Source organism: Erythranthe guttata, chromosome 2, assembly GCF_056151865.1.
Source record: "Erythranthe guttata isolate IM_541 chromosome 2, IM_541, whole genome shotgun sequence".
Classification (NCBI taxonomy): domain Eukaryota; kingdom Viridiplantae; phylum Streptophyta; class Magnoliopsida; order Lamiales; family Phrymaceae; genus Erythranthe; species Erythranthe guttata.
This window is the reverse complement of record NC_142534.1, coordinates 2,383,250-2,402,815: the sequence shown is the minus strand read 5'-3', so window position 1 is coordinate 2,402,815 and position 19,566 is coordinate 2,383,250. Positions and strand designations below refer to the sequence as shown.

At 33.7% G+C, this 19,566-nt stretch overlaps 3 protein-coding genes and 1 non-coding gene across 4 annotated transcripts; 3 read left to right on the top strand and 1 right to left on the bottom strand.

Moving 5' to 3' along the window:
• Window positions 1-2,555: 2,555 nt before the first annotated feature.
• On the bottom strand, window positions 2,556-4,675 carry LOC105949545 (transcription factor bHLH18). Its single transcript, XM_088824066.1, has 5 exons — window positions 4,401-4,675; window positions 4,195-4,264; window positions 3,595-4,104; window positions 3,147-3,527; window positions 2,556-3,054 (listed from the first exon to the last, which is right to left on the bottom strand). The coding sequence occupies exons 2-5, from the start codon at window positions 4,228-4,230 to the stop codon at window positions 2,977-2,979; spliced, it is 1,005 nt and encodes a 334-aa protein (XP_088680192.1). The 5' UTR covers window positions 4,231-4,264; window positions 4,401-4,675; the 3' UTR covers window positions 2,556-2,976.
• A 7,561-nt stretch (window positions 4,676-12,236) lies between these two features.
• On the top strand, window positions 12,237-12,310 carry TRNAV-AAC (transfer RNA valine (anticodon AAC)). The gene has a single exon. It is a non-coding gene; the product is annotated as a tRNA-Val (tRNA).
• A 180-nt stretch (window positions 12,311-12,490) lies between these two features.
• TIN1 (tunicamycin induced protein) lies at window positions 12,491-15,034 on the top strand. The gene is made up of 3 exons (XM_012973001.2): window positions 12,491-12,818; window positions 13,020-13,367; window positions 13,928-15,034. Exons 1-3 carry the CDS (start codon window positions 12,684-12,686, stop codon window positions 14,759-14,761), a joined length of 1,317 nt encoding a protein of 438 aa, XP_012828455.2. The 5' UTR covers window positions 12,491-12,683; the 3' UTR covers window positions 14,762-15,034.
• Window positions 15,035-16,321: 1,287 nt separating this feature from the next.
• Window positions 16,322-19,566, top strand: PIP (proline iminopeptidase). Its single transcript, XM_012972933.2, has 11 exons — window positions 16,322-16,507; window positions 16,600-16,814; window positions 16,976-17,074; window positions 17,163-17,273; window positions 17,352-17,414; window positions 17,614-17,707; window positions 18,036-18,133; window positions 18,713-18,814; window positions 18,939-19,052; window positions 19,236-19,310; window positions 19,398-19,566. The coding sequence occupies exons 1-11, from the start codon at window positions 16,417-16,419 to the stop codon at window positions 19,500-19,502; spliced, it is 1,167 nt and encodes a 388-aa protein (XP_012828387.2). The 5' UTR covers window positions 16,322-16,416; the 3' UTR covers window positions 19,503-19,566.

The window sequence follows — 19,566 nt, the reverse complement described above, 5'->3', positions numbered from 1 at the left end:
ATACTATATTTCAAGGGTACAAAGCGTGATTAAGCCGATTTATTCTTGACCAAGGACCAGTGTTCTAAAAATCGGTCGAGGCGGTCCAAAACCTTTACGATTTTCGTGTAAAGGTTTGAAAAATCGGTTTTTTGCCTGTGAGGCGGTTTTAGGCGGTCTGAGTCGGTCCGAGGCGGTCTAAGTCGGTCCGAGGCGGTCTGAGGCGGTCAAACCTTTAAGGCGGGTCAAACTCGGTGGCAAAAAATCGGTCAAAAATCGGTTAAAAATTGGTTTTTTTTTTTTTTTTTTAATTTTTTTTATAATTCAATATAAAAGTTGGATTTTAATAAAAGAAAATATGAGTTTATGCCTTATTTTGTTTATGTTAATTGTTATTGTTAAAGAACTAATGATGTATGCCACGAATGTTCAAGAATAAATGTAAATTCAAAAAATTGTTTTTTTATTTATATTTTATAAGGATATTTATGTATTATGATCTTATGATTATTAAACTTTTATTATGTTATTAGGATATATACATGATGGAGATATAACTATGTTTAAATATCTTTTTACATATGTTTGGAGTATTTATAAATAATATTTAGAAATATATTATATTAAATTTTAAAAACCGATTTATTTTGGATTTATCACTGATTAATCACCGCCGCACCGATTAATCGTGAGTCGGTGCCTGACCGACTCGGACCCGATTACCGATTTTTACAACCTTGCCAAGGACACAATTGTAAGAAAATAGTGCCATTCACATGAAAGCTCACGTACATCTGAGATCAAAATGACGTCATATATACATTCATAATATTTGGATATTAAATAATAGAGCGAGCCTATCCAAATATAGTATTTTTTTTTCCTCTTCTGTTATCCTTCTTGATTTTCTTGATTATTTTTTCTTAATTAAATACACTATTTGCAGTAGATAAGATATAAAATATTTACGTTTTATTTTAATAATATATCCACTGGGCAGCATTACATCATTTCATGTATTTTATTATTGCATGGTATATCTAATTTTATTTGGTTCTTGATATACGTGCGCATGTACCCTACCCGAATCTCATATATATATATATATATACAAATACTATAATAAATTAATAATAGTCAAGATCCCAATTCTAGATCCGGGTCACGTTCATGAGGAAACTCCGAACCCGTTATGGACCCTTTAACAAAATGATATAAATATTATAAAATTGTACTGGAGTGGAAATCCAACGGATCAGATTGAAAGTATCGCTTTAGTAAGAAAAAAAATCATTTTTTTTTTCCGGAAGTGAAAAACCTATATGTTGCAAGAAAATTCGAAATGGTCTCTTCAACGCATAAGTGGTTGAGAATTCCCATTGTCATAAACTAAAGTCGTAAATTCGAATGATAAAGCTTGTTCCAAATCGGCAATTTTCAGATCAAAATCGACGAAATTTACAAATTTCTTGTTTTCTAGTCACCTACAGTAGTAATAATAATAATAGTATTTAGAGTGTACTTTTGATAAAAATAAATGAAAAGTTTGGAAATTAAATCGGATCGGGATTCAAAATCTAATATGTATCTCGCAATCTTGACTAACAAAAAACGGAAATCTAAATTTGAGTTGAAAAGTATTGTTCAAAAATTGAAAAAATTGGGTCAAAATCGTTGGAATTCGAGACTGCATTTGCCAAGATTTTTTTTTTTTTTCCTTTCTAATGAAAGGACCGCAGCCAAACACTAACCTAACCATGTGTAACAAATTCGACCTAACAAACCCGTTAACAATGAGATTTGAACCTGGATCGATTGACAGGTGCACACTTACTCCAATTGCTAGGTCATCTCTTACGGGACGACAATATTAATTATATGGGTACTTGATTCAGTCTACCAAATATATTACAGCTACTTCTGTTTCCACTTGCAAATTTCAAACTTGGTTTAATTCTAACATCTGCACAAGTCTTCTGCCACTAATTTAATTAATTTATTCAAGTACGTGTTTAATTTGATATTATTGATGAAAGAGATTTTTCAATTTGTCTAAAGCCCAATTCACATCATCAATAAAATAAAGTAATTTATGAAACCCTATAGACAACGTTTTTCGATATTTGTCACGCATGGTTACGACATATGTGGTTATAGTTTGCAATAATCTATTACGCAAGAGTGCAAGTTTACACCTTATATAGCTGGATGTGATCAGTTACTTTTGGTGTGGAAATCGGACCGAATAATATTCATTTTTTTTTTCTTTTCAAAATTGTAGTTCCAATTTTGTTCCAAATAAACGGAAAATTTTGAAAATCAAAATTTCATAAATTGGAATGGACATAATCGTTCCAAACTCGGAAATTTTTTGATCAGAATATGCGGGATTCGGAAATATCCAATTTTTTTTATTAACCTAAAATATAAAATGGATAATAGTATTTGATATTATAAGTGTAATTTTTGGAAACTAAAATCGGATCGGAATCTCTATATATATTCCAATTTAGTTCTAATTGGAATCGGAATTCATAATGCGAAATATTATGAACAAATGATAAAACACTGGAATCTGAACAAATGCTACAACATATTGTAGAACAAATACACAGCAAAAAAGACCCAAGAACACATTCTCAAAGGGCCTCTAAAACACTGATAAAAAAAACAACCTTTGTGCTACAAAGTTCCTGTCTCTATATCCACCACACCTAAAATTCCCATTTTGCCCTTTTACAGGCTCTAGGGATTGGCACCATAGAAGAATAAATTAAAGCTATGAGGGGTATTAGTTTCAACTTCACAACAGAAGGGTAATTATGTAACATGGCCACCAGCAACTGAAGCCATGAAAAAAAAGAAGTTGTAATAACTTCGAAAAAGAAAAAAAAAAACCCTTCTTCAAAACGAACCCCCCGTAGCAAAAGAAGCTTCTAGATTATAATCTGGAACGGTGGAGAAGTAACAGGCTGGAAAGTAGTAAAGACTTCATTTTTAACTCGAATATTTCGAAATCGCGCCGCGTAAGTTCTTGACTAGTTCCTTCATGTTTAAAGTGGATTCGTCGTCCATCTGCAGAAATTCAACAAGAACTTTATATAATTAATTAAAATATATAAGCCGAATTTATATAATATATATATATATATATATGCATACAGTACCTGTGCAACTAGTGATATGTTGAGAGCAGAATCTCCGAAAGTGATCACACTGGTGTTGACAACCGATAAGTTGAGCTTTTCGACTTCGACGACAGTTTTCTCCAAAACGCCCTTCTTTTTCTCGCAGTGAATGTGGATAAGGACGTCCTTATTACACAATCTTGTCTCGATTTCCGGGATTATTAGCGACTGATCGTTGATCGTAGTACCGAAGATGCTCTCGTCTGATAATGCATGATCTAGTTTATGTTTCTTGACAAAGACCGCAGACGATTCCACCTTTCTCTTGTTGTTGTTTTGTTGCTCTTCGAGAATCTTCACTTTGTCCTGTAGTTGCTTCAAGTACTTTATTGCGTCTCCGAGAACCGAAGCCTTGTCCATCTGCGCAGATCAGATCGTAAAAAAGAAAACAAAAAAAAAAAGATAATTAAAAAAAAAAATTACACACCTTTTTCAATCCTGGGACTAAAGCAGACAAGGCAATGAATCTCTGAGTGAGTTTTTCTCGACGTTTTCTCTCGGCCAACATTCGTTCTTGCGCAGAAGGAACCCTAGTAGCCGTAGCAGCAGTAGTAGTAGTAGTACTCTTGGTTGTGATTGTAGTACCTTTAGCATGTTCGTATGATTTCGGAACAACGTAATTATTTTGTTGTCCGAAGGTTATAGTACTACCATACCATGTTTCTTGTTTAGGCTTCTTGATTGTTGTCGGGGGTGAGTTCGGCTTGTTTTCAGATTTGATCTGCTTCGATGGCCTAATTATAATACCGTCTTCTCCGACTAATTCGGAAGACCATTCATGCGGGGCCCGCTTCAAGTCCGGCTGGGAATAGTTGTTGTAGTAACAAGACGGATCGAAATCTTCGCAAAATATTGAAGCCATCGACATGGAACTCAGCTCGTCGAATATTGAATCTACCGACCATTGCTGGCAGTTCAGAGATATATCCTCCATTCCCTATAACATTGGTTAATATTATTCAAGATTTCGAATATTGAATAAGAAATATTAAAATAAAAAAAAAAAACCGGAGAAATTTTGTCGTACCAAGTCGGCTAAACTTCGGAAGCTTGAAACTTGCATGATCCCAAATATATGAACTGCAAAAATCCGTACCCTGCAAGAAATATTCAAACGAAGACGATCGATCGATCAGATTATTGTTTGAAAATTGATATACATCGGTCTCAAAAAATACGATCAGACAGATATCGATGTTTCGTAAATCTTGATAAAGAAAAGAAAACACTAGCCTTTTGAAATCGGACGAAGATGCACTTTTTTTTTCTTCACCCCTTCGAAGAAAATCGACTTCTCTTGCAAATAAAAGGAAACTATGCTTTACTTATATATAAACTACAAATACTCCTTCCGTTTCATATTACGTCACTCATTTTCCAATTATGCCCTTATTAATCACACATTATTTCACACAATCGAATATTTTGATTTTATTATATATATTTTATTTTATTTCTCTAGGACGATCAATTATTAGTTTTCTTGCACGTCGAAACTTTTAAACGACACTTAATTTAAAAATAAAAGGATTTAATTACATGTTTTCGAAGTCTTCAAAGGGCCTTTTGCTGCATGATGTGAACTGGTCTTTACACATCTAACCATCTCTTTCATCAATTATTTCAAACACGTGATAATCATTTTTATACATATTTATTATATATATATATATATATATATATATATATATATATATATATATATATAGATTAATTATATGTATTATATTGATGGGAGTTCTTCAGCAGATGCAGGCAGGTGTAAAGGGACAATTAACTAAGGCTGTCTATGTAAGAAATGCAAGACTTTTTTGTAAGTGTTGAAATTTTGAAGGGTCGGAAGTGGAAAGTATAATTAACTAATTAAATAGGGAAAATTACAGTTTTGACCCCTCAAGTTTGCAATGATACATATTTGGTCCTCCATCTTCATAAAAAATAAATTTGATCCCTCGTGTTTCAATAATTTCACACTTTCGGTTATTTTCATCAATTTATGAGTGAAGACAGAGATGACATTGCGCTTGATTATGTTAGTACTAACGAAGAATGGACTGAAATGACTAAAAATGTACTTTTTTTTTTGTGAACATGGGGATCAAATTTGAAATCGATGCAAACTTGAGGAACGAAAGTATTTTTCCCAATTAAATATTACAAAAAAAGTACAAAACTAGCTGTTCTTCCTTAACCACCATGATTAATAAATAGTTAATGGTGTCTTCCAATAAGATTAAGCTAATTCCATATTTCCAGGGGGTGTTTCATTGACTTATACAACATGGTGACTCATATATGTATATGGTATAAATATGCCCAATTGGGCACATTAATTGATGTATAATTAATTAATTGTATATTGGGTAAATAATTTAGCACATTATGTGAGTATATAATTAATAAGGTTGACTTGACTGTCTGGCCAAATCATAGCATTGGATCTCCATCTACGTCTGAATTAAAGGTGAGTAAATCGGACCCTTTAATCCGTCAAATTCAAGAAAAACGTTTGATTTCAGACTGAATTAATATTCGTGAAACCCGTCTCGTCCCGCAATATAAAACGATGTCATTTTGTTTATATTGTGTAGCAGAATGAATTAATAAGATATAATAAGTATATCTTTTATATGTCAAAATTATATTTATAACGATGACGTCGTCTCGTTTAGTCCGAATCTTGTCTTATAAAATTTTGATTTTAGTCAATCTTTTAATGAATTTATTAGTTAAAGCGTATTAACTTTGATGTACTCTTGATATTGATATTTACTTCTGACGTTATTCATGTTAGTTTTAATTTAAGATTTTACGATTGGTCGTGGCCAAAATATTCTGTTGTTGTTAACATAAAGAAAATGGGGGCACAAATAAATGCAACAGATAAATTAAAATACAAACCTGGCATTAATTTTTTTTAGGGTCTATTAGATATAACCCCCTTAGACATTCAAATAATAGGGGTAGACCCAAACTTAAATTTGCCATTTTGATAAAAACCCAAACTTTTCTAAATTACATAAGTACCCTCAATCAAATCCCACAAATCCCGTTACTTTACCTTTTGAAATAATATCAAACTGAATAATATGTTTGTTTGAAATACTAATCAATTAGGGTAATTTTCCTTATTATATGAAAACGATTAGGGTAAATAATAATATATATGAAAAAATAATAATATATATGGAAACTGAATAATATGTTTGTTTGAAATACTAATCAATTAGGGTAATTTTCTTTATATCATGTAATAGACTATCTTATTGATCTAATTCAACTATGGATCTCGTTAATCGACTATGGATCCCGTATTATTCAACCACATAGTATATTAATAATTTCAATATAGTACATTAATCTGCTACGATAGTATATTACGGTTATAGTAGTGATATGAAATTGTGTTACAAACAATATACCACTAAAATGACAAGAACATTGAGAACAAAACCAATGTAAAGTATTCCAACATAACCAATAAAATAGTACATTAATAATCTCATAATTTCAATCTAGGGTTTTGATAAAATACATAAAACACATCATAACACAATCAAACCAATATGTCGAGTTAAAAAACTCTAGTACATTAATAATCTCATAATAGTATAATAAAATGATAATGGTAGTATCATACGGTATTCATAATAGTATACTACTGTATTACAACGGTTTAACACTTAACCGAAGTTACCGAGCCATTACATCGTAAACACCTCTTTATAGCAACCAACCCACCAAACCTCAACAAAATCCGTACGAAATTCGTCATCGAAAAAACCTAAAATCATGAAACAAAATTAAAAATGCAGAATACTAAAAAATGATTAAATAGACTGCAAATACATTTGAATGACAATACATTAATATCATCAAAAATAAACTTAAAATGCAAAATCCATACGCTAAATTAAAAAAGACTACGAAATATATTTTAATGTACTACCGAGCACACTAAAATCGACTGTTGTAAACAAATAAACCAACTATCAATATGGATCAAACTCATGAACTCGACCACAACAGACATTTATTTCGATTATTGCATAAACCAACTACGACGCTCAAATAAAACAACTCTGGTCTGACTGCGTGAACCATCCTCTTATAACTCTGTGAATCCTCTTCCAAACAAACATCATCAGCCAAAAATAACGATGTATATGTGACGACGTAATTTTGTTAAAAAACGTTCTACTTAATAGAATCAAGTATCAACACAACTCTTAAAAATGTCTAACCACCGTACACGACAACCCTGGACATACAGCGAAAATAAAAAACGAAAAAAAACGCATTCATACCCGCTTAACAACGTACAACAATGAACGCTCAAATCCGATCCTATTTCCACGCCGGTGAAAAAATCTTCAAAGACGATAGAAAAACGATGAAACGCTGGAGAAAATCTTCAAAACAGATTGTACACGATTTGATAGAAACGGCCAATAAACTCACGTAAATTTATTCCGTGATTTTAGGCAACGTATCAGCAAATCTCAGATCACGTATTTAAGGAAATAAATGCCGTTAAAAAATAAAACAGGGGTATTAAAGGGAAATTATATAATATATTTTGCCAAGTTGGCAAATTTGGGTGTATCTCAAAAAGGGAAAAATTAATTGGATCTACCTCATTAGAAAATATGAACAAGGGGTTTATCCCTAATAAACCCTTTTTTTTTAATTCCAATTAGCAAAAATATTTTTATTTATTTTGTATTTCCATTATTGTCATGATATGATTGTGATAGCCGTATATATTTGATGCATATTTTCTATTTGTTCAAATGCAAGTGGATATATTAAATAAAAGTAAACCATTTATTTTATGTACTAAAAATCAGGAAGATCGTGTGCATATCTTGTATATATGTACATAAATAGTAATAAATAAATAAGCAAATAAAATAATGGGACTATTAGTGAAAACCCCCTCTAACATTATTTTAATGAGCATGGGTCCAGCTCCTTTTTCTTTATTAGTGATAGACCCATCTTTTTTTTATTCTCAAATTTACCCTTTCTCTATTCACTACTTATTATACCATACTTAGATGCACTTTTTATTTTTATATTTTAATTTTCGTTTTTTTATTTATTTCTTATTTCAAAAAATAATGTTTAAAAACAAATATTTTTAATAACTTTCTATTATATTTAAAAAAAATATTTTTTTAGTATTTTTTTTTTTTGTCTTCAGCTAAAACAACTATATTTCAATAAAACAGCTATTATAGAAACAACTAATGTTAAAAACAACTATATTAAACAACTGTTATTAAAACAATTATGATTAAAACAACTATATATCTCCAACAACTCTCTTTTATCAAAATCAACTATTTGTTAAATCAACTATTTATTAATATTAACTAAAAGGTAGTAAAAACAACTATACTGTCGTACGAAAACAACTATATTACTGTACGAAAACAACTATATTGGTGTACGAAAACAACTATATGTCTATAAATAACACCAACACAATTTCAACAAAAAACAAACATCCATTATACTATTGATTGAACACAAAATTAGCCTTCAATATAAGAATTCAACCAAAATCTCCAACTAAGAAAATTGAGATTCAAGAATTCGGTTAAAAAAATCAGAGAAGAAGAAGAACCACAACAATCAAATAATATTGGTGGTGGTCTCTATTGAAATCTCAAACGCAATGTCAACCCTAGTGCCGCTGCGTAGTTTCGTCATTCTCCCTACCGAAAACCCTAATGCCGTCCATGACGAGAGAATTCAAGGGGTGGAGATCGCCTTCTTTTCGCGGCGGTGAAGGGAGGAACGCCGATGGGAGAGAGTAGACGACGACACAGAGACGGAAGATGGTTTGAGGTGGCGGCAGTGGCAACGCAGAGATGGGGAGGGTTGGAGGCTGCGGTTTATGGAGAGAAAAGGGAGAGGGGAATAAGAGAAATAGAGAACGTAAAATAGGTTTAGTTATTTTAAATATAACATAGAAGGACAAATTAGGTATATTAGTAATGTTAAATAGAATATTAATTAAAAAATAAATTATTTAATATAATGTGTGGGGTTCTCACTAATAATGAAAAGGAGGTTATATCCACCCTAATATAAGTAAATGAATTGGGGGGTTTTCACTAATTATCCCTAAAATAATATCAATACCCATTAACTTATTATATACTAAAATTTAAGATTGTTGATTAACGAGTTTCGAGTTTTGACTGTTATAATAAAAAATTAAATCGTAGTATATATGTAAAAAGGAACTAGTAACACATGCTGAAATTGACATGCTATTTAATAATTTGAACAACTAATTACGTAGAAAATAAAAAATAAAAAAATTAGTTTGTGAGACTGTATTGTACAAGTTGCTAAGTGTTAACCCCTTAATCGGTGACATCGGCTATGACTCGACTGTGGCCGAGTCATGGCCGAAAAATGATGCCAAGCAAGGGTTGGCACAAGGTAACCACACAATCGGCCAATGAGTGGTCGAGTGTCGGGCGAACATTTGAGGTGTTTGTCCGAGAAAGCAAGGAACGGCTTGATTCAAGTGGGAACGGTGATCGAAAGTACTTGTGGCTGGCACGGGCGTTGCTTGGCAGCGAATGCGGACAAGCGTGGGCAGTAATCGGCATGTGGCCGAGAACTTGGGCAAACGAACGTTCGAAGGAAATCGACCACGACTTGATAAGTGTGGGCAAGTTGGCACGACCGATTGGCAAGTCAAGAAAGGCAACTCGATGAGCGAGCGTGCCAATGACCGTGTGGGCAAAGAACTGGCAAGTAATTGGCAAGGCGAGCAAAATGTGCGGAAAAGACAAGGCAGATGGGCTGCCTAGCAACCGGCCGGGCTGTTTTGGGCCGTTTGGTGCGCGCGCGCGCTCCCGATCAAGATGGGCTCGAAACCAGCCATGTGGGCGCGGTTTTGAGGGAAGTTGCGGAGCGGTTGAGGCCTGGAAAGCACGAAAAACTGCCCATTATTACTTGTAATAGTTAGCCAAATGTCAAGCAAATATGCTGCCAAGTGTCCCTAGGTAGTTTTATGTGGAAACTACATTTTTCCTTGTATTTATTTGGCTTTGAGTGCACAAATCCGTCCCATCTAGCATTAGAGAGTTCAGATTGCAATTGTAGACATTCTGAGTGAGGATTTTGTGTGTGCACCTTAGTCTCCTTTATATTCATTGTGAGAAATAAATATAAAGGTTGGACATTGCCCGTAAACGTGCTTGTGTGTTGTTTTCCGCTGCATAATCTTGTTCTCGTTTATGTTGGCTTAAAAGACTTGTGCTTGTGTATTTTGTACGAAGAGAATCGAGAGGAAGGCTGACTGATTTGGTGGGCAAATCAAGCCGCACGGGCGAAAATTTCTTGAGTAAAAAAACCCATGCGACACTAAGTATGATGAGACTGAATGATTAGACAATAATTTGGAGCTAATTTATTAAACTAAAAGATATGTAGTTGATTTAGATCGTGATATCTCAACATTAATTATTATTGCATTATTATTATTATTTATTTATTTAAATCAAGTTAAAACAGTTTATTATTTTATTCATAGATGATAGAACCCCACTAGCATTGATAAGAATTAAAATTGTCGCGAAATTAACTAGTGGCACAATTTAAAATTCGTCCTCATTTTTTTTTTGTTTCATTAAAAAATGATAAAATTATTTTTTATTTTTTTGATTTAATGAAAAGAACCCGCAATGATATAATTCCACTGTATAAACATACATTATTGTATAATAGCTCGTAAATTATACGAGAGATATAAACAAGACACACTAGGCTAATGATGTGTGACACATTCGATATAATGATAGTTGACAAGAAAATTCGAAATTGGATCAATTGACGCAAGGTCACGACGATACTATTTGATTATGATCTACTGGTGTTACAGTCAACTTGCTAGGTGTTGAAACCGACACTAATTTAGCTTAAGACATTAGGTTAAGCATTAATCACGAGATCCCATCTTTAATCACTAAATAATTGATCATTTTTTTTATTAATTAATTTGACATTTTTTAAAATTATTTTTAATTACAATAAAATCGAAGAAGAAATTCTGTTGTCTGTTGAGACTTTTTATTTTGTCTTTATGCATATGTTAAGTCCGTAAGAGCATCTCTAATAATAATGATTAACGACAAATACTAAAATTTGGAATGTTATATATCATCTATATTTTTATTATTTTATTGTATTTCATTACTTTTTTAATTATTTATTTAAGAGACGAAAATTGGACGGAAAATACTAAAGTTTATAAAACGATTGCATGTAAAATTAATTCAACTAATCACACAATGCAAAGACAATAAATTATATATCTATATATTTATTTATCCGAAAACTTACGTCGATGTGAAATCATGCTGACGTTACTTTGAGTATTATTAGTTATTAATTTATTATCCATATTGCTTGAGAAAAACGAACGTGTTTACATGGTCATGCGATACGATAAGATCTTTTAGTATTATTAAATTAAAATTATAAAAAAAAAAAATTAAGTGTTCATTATATAATTTGTTGCATTGGAAAACATTAAATTCCATCAAAGTCTGTCTTAATTAGTACTATTTAAAAAAATATATAATTAAATGATGTAGCTGAGATACTAATTCGTCGTCTTGTGGTGATGATTATTGATTAATTATTGAATTAATTAATTAGTTGATGGTAATAATCCCATTAATAAAATAATTAGTAGTTAGTTACTAGTTGGTAGTCACAACTCATAAGTCATAAGTCAGCAGATGATACATTGGTATACCATCATTTCAAGTTACATTTATTTAATTCTATAAAATCCATATTGATCTCATTTTTTTTTAATTGATATCAGATGAATTCTTATTAATTAAAATTTTAATTTTATTTTTATATATAAAATGGATTTTTATTTTTATGTTTGGATGAATTAATAAATGGTACCATTTTGGGTCAAATTTTACTGGACTCAATCGCCCTAATTATTTTAGAAGCCTTGTTGAATTTGGGCTCACAGATTTGTTTTTATTTCTATTTGTGATACAAAGAATTTCAGCCTCAAACGGTGTCGTGGTGTAGTTGGTTATCACGTCAGTCTAACACACTGAAGGTCTCCGGTTCGAACCCGGGCGACGCCATTATCTTTACAATTCTATGTCCTTTTTCGCACCGATACAAAAACGACGTCGTCATTTACGCTCCAACGCGTAGCCGCTACGCGCGGTGGTGTAATCCTGCGTCAGTTTGTCCAATCAATCCGTCCCACGTAATCACTCCCTCGATTCCTATTGGCCCGTGAAATCCACGTCATCACCAACCACATTTTACGCCACACATCGGAATTCCATTCCGTTTTTTTTTTCTTCAGTCTCCCCCAACCCCAATCGCTACGCAGAGAAATCCAATTTCCTTTTTCTTCTGCTCAATCAACCAACAGAAAATTTTCCAACAATTCCCTTGATTTTCTATTCAGAATCTCCTTTTTATTTTTTTATTCTGTCACCGAAATCGATGGATTTGAGGCTGCGAACTCCGATCATCGCTGCAGCAGCGTTGTGTTTGATTTTGGTCGGAACTCAACTTTCAAAATCGACCGCTTTGGTTGCCACCCAAGATTTCAATCCTCCATATCCTAAAGCTATTTCGGTAAGTTCTTAAAAAATTCAAGTTTTTTGCAATTATTACCAGTTAATTCTTTCATATTGTTGCCGATCATGTAAAAAGAAGCGATTTTTTTCCCCGGTTAATTTTTTCTATTCGGGTGTGTCTGTTGAATGAATCGGCATGGGGTTTATTATTGAATTATCGAGAATTTTGAAATTCCCCCAAATTCGTTGGCTATTGTAGGACTTAAAGGAAGCTATTGTGAAGGGATTAGGGTTTCAAGCTGATGACGTTAAGATATCCGGGTTTGATTTGAGGGATGCCCTTGTAGGGAAATCGATAGCGTATGAATTCGATGTGGAGATTGATAATAAAGTTCTGCCCATCAAGCTGTTGGAGGATGTGAAAAAATGGGAATACGTTGATTTGCCGATTTTCCGAATGGAGCACCCCGTTAGGCCAGAAGACAAAAACGGGTTGTTAGACAAACAGCAATTTGACGATCAGATGCCGGTTCTCGCACCTTTTCAATTGGCTGGTCCAATGGAATTATGGATTCAAGATGCCAAGGATATGAGAATATCGCTGCCTGTAAGTTCTTGTTGCCGTACGTGGCATTTTTGTTTTTATCGTATTTTTTCATCGTTTAAGTTATAACTGTGATCGTTGAGCATTGAAATAGCTGGAAGTGCATCGACATTTGTTTGTTCTGTATCTATAATGTAATATACCATAGAGAAAATTTCAGCTTATAATCTAGTTTCCGTATAGAGAAAATCCTGAAGTGTTTAGGGGTAGAGGATCGAACATTTCACTAGTTTGTGAAAATTTGCGCGTTGTTTCATTTCACTATAGTACAAAATGTGGTAGTTTTAGAAGCCTACATCACTCGAATCTATAACTGAAATATTTGAAAAGTGTTCTTGTTTATGCTCGATGATCTTTGTTAATAAAAGGGAATTCAAATATCTGTCGACTTCTTGTATATCAGTAGTGGCCAAAATAAGAGGGGCTCCTCTTTGAGATTTCTTGATATATTCATAGGTGGAGTTTTATGTCATAGGAATGTAGTGTGATTTCTTGATATTTTTCTTCTCCTTCTATCCCTACTCGTTTTGTTGATTTGTTTATCGTTCTTATGCGACACGCAGCACGATGTGGATGCCGGTGTGCTGAAGAAAGTGATTTTAGCAGATGGTGCAGTAGTCACCGTAAAGGGTGCACGTTCGGTTAGCTTACGTCACCCGGTCGAGCTTCCACTTCCACTCAATCGAACAAACAACAACTTCGCCTCAGGCCTTTTAGCGCTAGCGGAGCATCTCCAAGAAGCCGCCCGATCCCAAGACGGCCCACTACTCTCCCTCCGCATAGTGGGGCCCACATCGCTCTCATCACCCGCCGCCACGTCATCGTCGCCCTCCAACAACAGGCTCAAGCTCAAGCGCCTCGCCCCCGGCCTGGTGGAGTTATCCTCCCCATCTGCGTCGAAGAGGAGGTCCACCGTACCCACCGTGGACCCCCAAGGAGAGGGAGAAGCCACCGCACTTCTCGCGTCTGATCGATTCACCACGCTCTGGCCAGTCGTGTCGATCAACGGCTCGAACGCGAACTTGATGGGGTTCGAGCAGCTATTATCCTCTGTGCTGGGGCGCAGGGCGGATAAGGCGGGGTCGTTCAAGCTTCTGAAGGCTGATGTGTCTGCTCAGACGTTTGCGAAGATCGGTTTTCAGGTGGAGAAGAAGGTGAGAGAAGGCGATGTGATTGGTTTCGAGGGTTTGCCCGCGTGGAGGACTAAGCCCTCTACTGTGAGGATGCATTTTGAAGTGCTGGCTAAGGTTGACGGGAATAAGGTTGTACCGGAGAGAGTCGTACAGGTGAACCCTGTAATAGCAGAGGATTCCGTGGCGCACAGTGTGCTTGTGGGCAATGTTACAATGTCGAAAATGCCCCTCGTTCAGCAGCCTCCAAATCCATTTGCATTGTAAAACTCTTGTTGGGAGATGAAGTAATATTCTTGAAGATGAGCTAACTGTGAAGATTTTTTTTTTCTTTTTGGGTAGTGATATATATATATATATATATATATATATATATATATATATATATATATATTAGATACATCATATGCCATGAGATGGTACAACAATATGTGAACTTCTTGTATAGCAAATATAGATAAGTTGATGATACCTTGTAAAAGTGAGTTGATTTTTTGGATTAATTTTATTGATATATACATTTATATTTATGGGATAAATTACGGCCACTATCCTGAGGTACTTTCAAATTATGAAAAAACCCTCATCTACCCCTCAGTTATGAATCTTCTTAAACATCAATCTTTATAGTGTCAAATTCTACAAGTCAAGAGACGAGACGCATCTTATGGTCACCTTGTTTCAAAATATGGAGCTCGACTGAGGTAAAATGGGTACAAACTGAAAAGCATTTTACATAATCTAAAAGATTTTCATTAAATTGGACACCGCATGGATGGACGTGTAAAAAGATTCACAGTTGATGAGGACAATTATAATTACCCAAATAAAAGAGAATTTTCATAATTCACACTTGATGAGGACAATTATAGGGTTAAATACAAAAACACCCATGTACTATGAACCTTGTATCATATACCCCCTTACTACACATAAATACGAAAACCCCCCTCATATTACATTTTTTCCAAAATATGACGAAAATACCCCTACTCAAGCATATATATATAGTTTGAGTCATTTTCCACTATATATTTTACCATTTTCAGTGAATTTTACGTGGAAATTTTTGGTATTTATATTTTTTTCTCCAAAACATTTAATTTCTTATATTTTTTTAATTTTCTAAATAAAACCTTTTATTTTTGTCATTTTGAGTTTCTTCATTTTTTTTTTCTTAAATGTCTTCCGATAGTTCAAACATCCTAAGATTACAAACATGTTTACAATCCAATTATTGTTGAGAATTTGAACTATCGGAAGACATTTAAGAAAAAAATGAAGAAATTCAAAATGACAAAAATTAAAGGTTTTATTCAAAAATCTAAGTGATTAAATTTTTCGAAGAAAAAAATAAAAATATCAAAATTTACCAAGTAAAATTGACCGAAAATGTTAAAAAAATATAGTGGAAAATGACTCAAATAAACCCTTATATTTATAGGCTTAACAGGGGTATTTTCGTCATATTTTGGAAAAATATAGCAGCAGGAAGTTTTTGTATTTATGGGTAATACAGAGGTATATGATACAAAGTCCATAGTATAAGGATGTTTTTGTATTTAACTCTTATAATTATCCAAACAAAAAAGGATTTTCATAATTCGACCATAACTCAGACTTGAGGCCTTAATTTACCCTTTATATATACTTGTTATTAAAAGACAAGCAAAATGATGGTTGTTAGATGAAGACAAATAATAGTTTAAGGAAATGGAAATTTCATAAGCACCACCAACCAAGGTCAATTAGCAAGTCCACGGTGGAATATTAATATATTATTATATTAATTATATTATAAATTAATTTTAATATAATCTAATTAATAAGCATAATAAACCCAATTAGTGCCAATCAATCAATTCAATCCACATAAGAAAGCAAGAACTACTATTGCATTTCAATTTCAGTAGAAAATCCAAATGAGTCTTCTTGTAGTAGGGATTTCTGCATCATTTATACCTCCAAACACTCTCTCTCTCTTCCCCACTAAGAACAATCCCAAAATCCCAGGTCTCTCTCTCTCTCTCTCTCTCTCTCTCTCTCTCTCTCTCTCTTGCACGTATGTATGTTATGTATATTGAATTTCTAATGGGTTTATGCAGGAAGAAGGAATTCAATTCTGCGCAGTAACACTTACAACCTCGATTGCTACAATAGTGATCGGCAATTAACATCGGAAACTATGGAACAAAAGGCGCTATCTCCTGAAATAAATCGGACCCTTTATTCGGATATAGAGCCGTACAATTCGGGTTTTCTCAAGGTTTCGGAAATTCACACAATTTACTACGAACAGTCTGGAAATCCAGATGGGCATGTCAGTTTTCATTGCCTTACCTAATTTGCTGCCTTTTTTTATCAGCATTTTTCGTATTTTGCTATCGAATTTTCGATTCTTGAATTAACATATGCTTGCTTAGAACCATAGCATTTGATTGGGTTAATTTTTGATTGATTAATGTTTGCATTAAATTGCAGCCAGTGGTTTTTCTCCATGGAGGTCCAGGTGGTGGGACTTCACCCGGTAACCGGAAGTTCTTCGATCCCGTTTTTTATCGGATCGTTTTATTCGATCAGGTTTTGTAGTCTTTTAAGTCTTTAATTATGAGGAATCTATGTAATTTATGTGTGACATTTTTCTATAAACGAAATAACTCCGTTTCAGCGAGGTGCTGGTAAAAGTACTCCTCATGCTTGCTTGGAGGAGAATACGACATGGGACCTTGTTGCGGATATCGAAAAACTGAGGGACCATTTAAAAATTTCGGAATGGCTGGTAAAAAAAGAGGTTTTTATTTTTGTGTGCTTTGGTTGTTACTGTTTTATGTGGTTCTTATCGATCTGAAATGTGAAGGTTTTCGGTGGTTCATGGGGAAGCACACTCTCTCTAGCATATAGTGAATCCCATCCCGACAAGGTTTGTTGTTTTTTTTTTCGTAATTCTAATTAAAGAAAAGCTTGTTCCGATTCTTGGAAATTAAATGAACGAGAAGTTATATATATTTATATATATATATATATATATATATATATATATATATATATATATATATATATATATATATAATATAATTAGCATCGATGGTGATTATTGTTCTATTATCTTGTTTTTTTAGGTCACCGGCATGGTACTGAGAGGGATTTTTATGCTGCGCAAGAAAGAGATTGATTGGTTTTACGAGGGTGGTGCTGCTGCCATATTCCCTGATGGTACAGTCTGTGTGTGTGTGTGTGTGTGTGTGTGTGTGTGTGTGTGTTTAGTGCGTCTCAAATTATGGCTGCATTAGCATAACTGAAACGGAAAATTATGGAGTTTCGGTGAAAATTCATCACAGTTGATGCTTAAAGCGAAAAAAGATTCTTTCAAACTGGTCTCTTTAACGTTTGAATTTTGTAATTAGCCTTGTACTGCTAGCCTCTACTTGAACGTAGAGGAAATATCTTGTAGCTTGTAGATTGAAAAATTTCGGAAATTAATTTTGGATTTATTATTCAAATTCGGGAAGTTTGAGATAGTGTTTTTTTTCTTTTTTTGTAGCTTGGGAGCCATTTAGAGATCATATCCCGGAAAGTGAAAGAGGATGTTTTGTCGATGCTTATCACAAGAGATTAAACTCGAACGACAAGGAAACACAAGTAAGAGTGAACTATTCGTTTTTTTTCCTTGACCATATATTTCACTTGTGAACCCTACTTAGAAAACTATATTATTTGTTTGGGGGTTTACGGAAGTCCCATTTTGTGCCTTTCTTTATTTTGAAGAAGTGGTTTTTGAATGCCTCGTGCGTATCAAACGTAAGTTTATTGAGAGCGGTAAATGTTTTTGTTGAGAATCGATAAAATCAGAGTGATTTCAGAGTGTTTATAATCACCTCTACCTTCTAAGGTTTACGAGAAACAATTTCTGCATGTAGAACCGCCACCACCACCGCCTGCCCTCTTTAAAGAATCTCCAAGATAAAAACCACCGTCTATCGAAATGTGCAGATTAGACCAATAAAAATAAATGTATAAAAAAAACAATTTCAATAATTCTTATTATTAATATTATTGTTCTTGGTGGTGTTGTTGTTGAGTGTGCTACTATATGAATTTTATAATTGAAAGATTCACATTGTGAAATGGCCGTGAATCGTAATATGTTCCGATTTTCTATTTATTGTTACGTTCGAAGTCTAAATTAATTGTTTATCTGAATATTTTTAGTAATTTTAGTATGCAGCAGCTAGGGCATGGACCAAATGGGAAATGATGACAGCTCATCTTCTGCCAAATGAGGTTACCGCAAAACGAGGAGACGATGATGAGTTTTGCTTGGTAATTTGCAAAGTCTCGTTTTTTATTTTCATTCAATTTTATGCTCTGGAGATGTTTAGTTCATGAGTATCAATCTTGATAAGATGGCGATACATGACGAGAAGTTATATTTGTTTTGGTCCAGGCTTTTGCAAGGATCGAGAACCACTACTTTGTGAACAAAGGGTTTTTGCCTAAAGAAACATACCTGTTGGATAATATCGAGAAAATACGACACATCAACACTGTAATTGTGCAGGTTTGTATATTTATTTATCTTATCGCTTCTTTTTATGAGCATGAAAGAACCTCACTACATTGTTCTTGAAATTTGTTGTCGTATTCGAAAATTTAAAAGCTGTGAAGTTGCACCAATAGAAAACGAAAAAACCGGAGTATTGAAATTTGTGACGAAGTTGATTCTGTAATGATTCTCGTGCAGGGAAGATATGATGTGTGTTGCCCTATGATGTCAGCATGGGATCTTCACAAGTCTTGGCCAGAAGCTGATTTCAGAGTAAGAATTAATTCTCCGACGCCTTTCTGCTAATAAAATAATAATAATAATAAAACTAAATTTGTAAATGTGTTTGTGTTTTGATAGGTGGTTAAAGATGCCGGCCATTCTGCCAACGAACCAGGAATATCATCCGAACTTGTTTCTGCTACTGAGAAGTTGAAATTTATCATTCAGGAAAATCGATCTTAGTGCATAAGAAAACTCGTATTTAATTGCTTATCAGTACGGTTTCTTTTACATTACTGGTTTTCTA